The sequence below is a fragment of the Andrographis paniculata genome, unplaced genomic scaffold (assembly GCF_009805555.1).
Source record: "Andrographis paniculata isolate CXL003 unplaced genomic scaffold, ASM980555v1 Contig62END, whole genome shotgun sequence".
Lineage (NCBI taxonomy): Eukaryota > Viridiplantae > Streptophyta > Magnoliopsida > Lamiales > Acanthaceae > Andrographis > Andrographis paniculata.
The window spans coordinates 5,276,637-5,283,400 of NW_026137598.1; the positions used below are offsets into that span (position 1 = coordinate 5,276,637).

General features: G+C 29.5%; 1 protein-coding gene across 1 annotated transcript; it reads left to right on the forward strand.

Moving 5' to 3' along the window:
- Window positions 1-1,650: 1,650 nt before the first annotated feature.
- Window positions 1,651-2,749, forward strand: LOC127261105 (glycine-rich RNA-binding protein GRP2A-like). The gene is made up of 2 exons (XM_051289301.1): window positions 1,651-1,845; window positions 2,119-2,749. The coding sequence occupies exons 1-2, from the start codon at window positions 1,732-1,734 to the stop codon at window positions 2,500-2,502; spliced, it is 498 nt and encodes a 165-aa protein (XP_051145258.1). The 5' UTR covers window positions 1,651-1,731; the 3' UTR covers window positions 2,503-2,749.
- The last annotated feature ends 4,015 nt before the right edge of the window (window positions 2,750-6,764 follow it).

Consider the following 6,764-nt stretch of genomic DNA (forward strand, 5'->3'; position numbering starts at 1 on the left):
ACTTAACATAATAAATACATTTTTAATTTACAATATTTTACACAAATGTCATTACTTTTATATTACACCATAGTAACAGGGATATTTTTGTCTTTTTTACTACAACTCAATAATATACTAATATTAAAAATCTACGTGCAAAAAACAAAAGTCATCCTTCCAACGGAACGAAGGGAGTATAATTAACAAATATTTTTGTCTTAACTAATTTGTCTATTTTAATTGGATCACAAAATTTTAAGTATTGTATAATTAATATATAATTAAAAAATATATTCGTAAAAATAATTATAAAAGGTGATTAAATTATATATTTATATTTTTGAAAGAAAAAAATTATGTGAGACATACCGAAATAAAAATAATAAATAAATTATGTGGAACGAATGAAATATTAAATAATTTAATTAACTAACTAACATATAACACAATATGTAATTCACTCAAAACTCTTTTATTTATTTATTTTTTTGGTCTTGTAAGGAATGGTCTGGCGGTGTGGGGGTTGGACGTATAACCGTGAGGTTATGGGTTCCCACGTCATTAAAAAAAAACCCCCTTTTATTTATATTTCTTTTTTTAAATAATAAATATTTTTATATACTTTTGAAAACTCCATAACTTTTATAAAATTAGTTTATGTTAATTATAAATAACTGTATTTTTTATTTACTTAGTATTATAGAAAAATTTATACTCTACAAAATTATATTGATATTGCATATATTTTTTATTGCCAAGACGTCCATCGGAATGAACACAAGAAAATGGTCCCGAACCTCACCGGAAAACTCACAGTTCGAACTTCTCTCTCTCACCCTCTCTCTCTCGGTCTCGCCCTCACTCTCTAATCGGATTTTATATTCAAAATAAACCATCTAACAAACCCCTAACTAAATCAGTTTGGGATATATGGGTTTAGGATTAAAGGGTTGAGCCGATCCGGTGGGTTGGACTATGAAATAGGCCAACTAATTATTTATCGAGGGACTTGTCGTATTAGATTTTGAACGGTTAAAATTTCTAACAATAAATAATGTTAATTTATATTTAAAATCACAACCAAATACACTCGTAATTATAGTTTTAATTTAAAATAAAAAAAAAAACACCACACCCAAAAAAGAAAAGAAAAAAACAAAAACAAAAAAGAGTCTATATTCTTGAGAGATTTTAATGTATTTTGATGCGCGAGAGTTAGTCTTGGGATAGTAAGATTATATATTCAAATTTTCGACCCTATTTTCTACAGTTGCAGCGGGCTATCACATCATTAAAGAAAACCAAAAAGAAAGTATTATATTTTGATTAAAGAAAACAATTTTAATAATGAAAAAAGAAACAAACCGCTAAAGAAAGGAACCAAAATTTAATTTTTAACTTTGCATATTCTATTCCATGAATTATGAATAATTGAATATACACTGCTTTGTTTTCTTCCTTTTTTTTTTTTTTTTTTTTTTTTTTTTTCCTTTAATCTTTACGAGCGCAAGTGGACCACCCAAGCAGGCCCTTACTCGCTTTTAACCACGGTTTCTCACCAACTAGCATAGTCTTACTCGGGTGCGCCGTGCGCACTCGGCGCACGTTATCTACTCCCATGCCAAAACCTACCTCTGACTACCAGTATAAATAGGGCTGTTTTCATTTATCGTTTCCCATCAGCTGCGCTAGACATTTCAGAGGCGGGTTTATTTCTTCATCCCCGTCTTCTTACTCATTCTCGTTTCAATGGCGTCGGCGGATGTTGAGTATAGGTGTTTTGTTGGTGGCCTTGCTTGGGCTACCACCGATCAGACGCTCGAGCGTGCCTTTTCACAATACGGCAAAGTCATCGAGTCGAAGGTCCGTTGTGCAGAGATCGATCGGATCCGACTTGATTCTCTCTGATCTGTTAACGTTACTACTGTTACTGTTACTACTGTTACTCTGAGTTACTACTGTTACTGTTTCTGTTACTATTTTACCTATGAAAAGGTACGTTCTGTCTTCCATCCTTTTTACGAAAGGTTGAAGATCGGATAAGCTTTTCAGTTTTGTGTGAATATGTTACAGATCTGGTGTGGATCTGTGCGGATCTGATGTTTTTGTATGTGTTTTGTGCTGGATCTGTTGCAGATTATTAACGATCGCGAGACTGGAAGGTCCAGAGGCTTCGGATTCGTTACTTTCGAAGACGAGCAGTCGATGAGAGATGCGATCGAAGGAATGAACGGCCAGGAGCTCGACGGACGCAACATAACCGTCAACGAGGCTCAATCCCGCGGAAATGGCGGTGGTGGCGGTGGCGGTGGTTTCCGTGGCCCTCGCCGTGATGGTGGTGGAGGCGGTGGATATGGACGTCGTGAGGGCGGATATGGAGGCGGCGGCGGTGGAGGCGGTTATGGACGCCGTGAGGGCGGCGGTGGATATGGAGGCGGTGGTGGCCGTGGAGGCGGCGGTTATGGAGGCGATCGTGGATACAGAAGCGGTGGCGCTCCCGATGGAAGCTGGAGGAGTTAAAACCATGGTTTCCTCCTCCTGTATCCGACTGAATTTAGTTTTGCCTTTGTTTGGATTTGATTCCAAATGTTGCTTATTAGTCTTGTCGATCTATTTTTGGTCTCTCTCGTTCTCAAGTGCTTAGGGTTTCCGTTTGTTTGTTATCTCATGAATCAGTCAGTCAAGTCTGTCAGTCTGTCTCTCTCTCTGTGTATAAATCAATGTTTACAGAGTTCTGTGGAATGAAGTAAATTGAGATTTCTACCAATCTTGGAGATTTTGTTGTTATCCTTTGATGGAGAGTTGTGGTCTTTCAAATAATATCTTCAGATTAGATGCTAATACAATAATCTGAAAGTAAATAAAAATAAGCAACAGTGATTTGGATTATGTTTCGTCATGAGATGAGAGAAGGCAGTTTGAATTAATTTAGCCATTTATGGGCAAGTTGGGTTGAACAAATATATATGGTTGTAGAATTGAGAAAGTAGACGACGATATATGCTTAGTAGTTGCAGATAGATAGATAGATAGATAGATTATGAAGGAGTTAGGCGGCAAGATGAGAACCAGTGAGTCAAAATCAATATTAAGGTGCTCATGTGATGAAATAGCTATTATAGAGATTTAACTATAGAATGTATGTGGATATCATATCAACTCTACAACACTTGTCTTTAATCTCTGCAAGTATACATCATCATCAGTCACTCAATTCTTTGTGTGAAAAATCACAAAAGGAGTCCCCTAAGGTACGTTTTTATCAAATTTTTGAATTTTATCATGAATTTTTAGTTTAGGATATTCTTAAGGATCTTATCGAATGCTTGCAGCTTGCCAAACAAAAGTTGAGAGAAAAAAAAAAAAAGTATTAAAAGAAGGGTAGGCTTAGGGCAATTTGTCGAAGAGAAAACAAAACAACTCAAATGAGAATAAAGAACATAATTAATACAAATAAGGATCAAACTAAAAATGGACATTTTTCTTTGGTAATGTGAGGTGAATTTGTGACCAAGAGATTCAATAGAAAATTAGAATGTGTATATAAGAAAAGAAGAGTATAATTGTATATAATTATCGAAATAGACAATGAATATAATTTTATTGTTCTTGTTCTTGTAATATGATGTGTAAAAAAGTATGATTATGTATTGCACGCTATTAAATTCGGTCAGAATTTATCAGGAGCTTATTTGACCAGTAGATTCCACATTATAAAAAAAATTAAAAATTAGATAATAATTATTGTGTTTGAATTTTATTTTATTTGTTTTGGTTTTGAATCTTCATTTGAAAAATGTTTTAAAATAAAAACATTATAAGTATTAGTATATAATATATATATCTTTGTAAGACCACCGGCAACAAAAAGCTCTATTAATTTTTTTTTTTTTTTTTTCATCCATCTCATATATATATATATAAAATACAAACATATTTATATTAAAATTATTTATTGAAAAAATCAAAAAATATATTAATATATATTGAATAGAAAAACTTGCTGGGTATCTCAATTTAGTTTTGAAAGATTTAAAAGAATAAAATTAATATATATATATATTAATAAAATATTGTGTGTTTGTTTGGGGTTTGGATTTTGAAATGATATTTAAATAGTAAAAATTTTGAATTTGAATAATTGTATAATGTGATATTTTGAATGCAAAATTGATTTAGAATAATATAAAAAATAAAAAATAAATGTTTAAACTTGATATTTTTTAGAAAAAAAAATAGAATATACAGTATATTTAAAATTCAATCACCCGAACAAACACACCCTTAATGGATTAGTTAACAGAAGCCACAGGCCCAAAATAAGAGTAATGTAAATTATGACAGTTTTGTTGGGCTGCTTCATTCAGGTAATTTGGGCACCCTTTAATAATTTAAGCTTATTTATATTATTTTGGATTAATTTTAAATAAAAAATAAATATGGCGGTTTTTTTTTTTTTTTTTTTATATATATATAAAATCTAAATATTGAAAGACATTATTGTAAATTTCGTATGGAGAAAAAGTTAAGAGCATTGACAAAGTACCATATATATGGTCTAAGAGCATATACAATAGTTTCTTTAAAAAAAGCTTCCATTGAATAAAAATCTTTCTGCATTTTATTTTTATCAGCCTGAATATGGTCTTTCCTGCACCTATCCAAAAAGTTTATGTCCATTTGAAGAACACAGTGTGTATTATTTTTTCAAAGCTCCAATTGGATTTGAATATTTTAGAATTTTTATATAAATAATATTTAACATTATATTTTATTAAAAGATAAAGTTTTTTTTTAAAAAAATTTTCAAAAAATATAAAATTTAAATAGTTAAAAAAAATAAAATCCCTCCTAGAGCTGAGAAGGAAAAGGTAACTCCTGTTGGTAATAGTCCAAGCCCATGAGTAGAAATGGAGACATGAACTGTGGAACTTAAATTTTCTCAACTTTGCTCTATTTAGTTAAATTTTTTTAGTTTAAAAAAAAATTTAAAAATAGTAAAAAATTATTTGATTTGCTTTTTTGTGAAAAAAAAATAAATTATTTTATAGGATAATTTTGAAATGAAAATTACATGAATAATACCAAAAATTTGAAAAATAACTATATAAGCAGTCTCAAGTGTGATTGTCACAATTAAGGGTACTTAGTTAAAATTCACAGGTCAAATGAGGATTAAAGGAACAAATAAAAGAAGCCCACAATAGAATTAAAAAGAGGAAAAGTTCACAACACACAAAGGATCAAATTTTGTTTCTCCTAATTTTTTTTTTTCTATTATTTCTTTCATTTTTATTTATTTTTTCATTGAGAGTATACATTTCAATTCATGCATTTCACCCCTAAATTCCATACTCCACTTCCATGTCTTTCTATAAAATTTTGATGAAAATTTCAAATGATATTTTGCACCATCATACATAAACATATTCATATGAAGATTTAAATTTAATTGTTTTTGAATTGTATTGTTGGAGTGCAAACCCAAATTCCACAAATTTCACACCTTATAAGTCCTAAGTGAACTCCGCTAGTATAAGGCCTTTTGAAGAATATTCAAAAACAAATCCGTGCGGGCTTAGTCCAAAACGGACAATATTATACTAGTATTGAGTTGACCCAGTCCCGACATGTATGAGTTAGTAGTCAAAGATTTTTTAGGATATGATTATATTTGATTATGGCATGATATATATGGTTACCTAAGCCACAATAATATTGTCATAAAATCAATTTTAGTTCAATTTATGCATCACCAATTTAATGTACCATATCAAATAACCATCCACCCATCACATCATAAAGATATTATTTATGTTGTTTTGCAAAGGATAATCAAAAAAATATAACCGTAAATTTGTGATCGGTCATGAATTCAAAATTTGATGTCTTTGAGTCTCTTGACAAGCTTTTATCTTTCAAATGGAACCAATTAATATCGATACTAAAAAAATTCAAATGAGAGTATTCATTATATCAATCAGAGAAAAATTATGAAAATATATTAATACTGTATGAAAACCCCCTGCGATGATTATTGACAGTGATTCAGATTCATCGACATCGCAACCAACAAGAAGGGTTCCAAAAAAGAATCTTCAATAGACTTAGGAGAAAAAGATATTTGAAAAATACAAATTCAAAAACCTTGAATATAATTTTCAGTGTTATTGATGAAGAACAATTTAAGATAATTTATACTAATGAAGTTGTTAAGAAAACATGAGATTCTTTTGAAGGTTATATTGAAGCACGATCTATAAAATTACAACATATTGAAAAACATGCTTGATAATTTGAGAATACATGAAAATTAAATTATTTTTTGATACTATAATTGCTTCAAAATGTGATCAATCAAGCCTATAGACTAAAATTTACTTAGGAAAATGCTTAAAATGATTGCTAAAAAATTCAGTCCTAAAATAGCAACATTAGAAAAAATAAAACAAATGGAAAGACTGAGTCGACTAATTCTAGAAAAATTAATAGGTATTGTATATAAATTAAAATTACACTTAAATATCATATAAAATTAAAAGAACAAAACTTCTATCTCATACTCATTTTATCCGGCTAATAAGTATATATTTATTCAAAATTTTAAATAAAAATATTTTAATTATAATGTGTAATGAATAATAGTATAAAGACAATTTTATTTTTGCCTTTTTGATAAAAAATAATAATAAAATGATAAAATAAGAATATATATATATAATATTTAATAAAATAATTACTTTTTAATTATATATCCCAAAATAAAAATAGATAGAAAATAT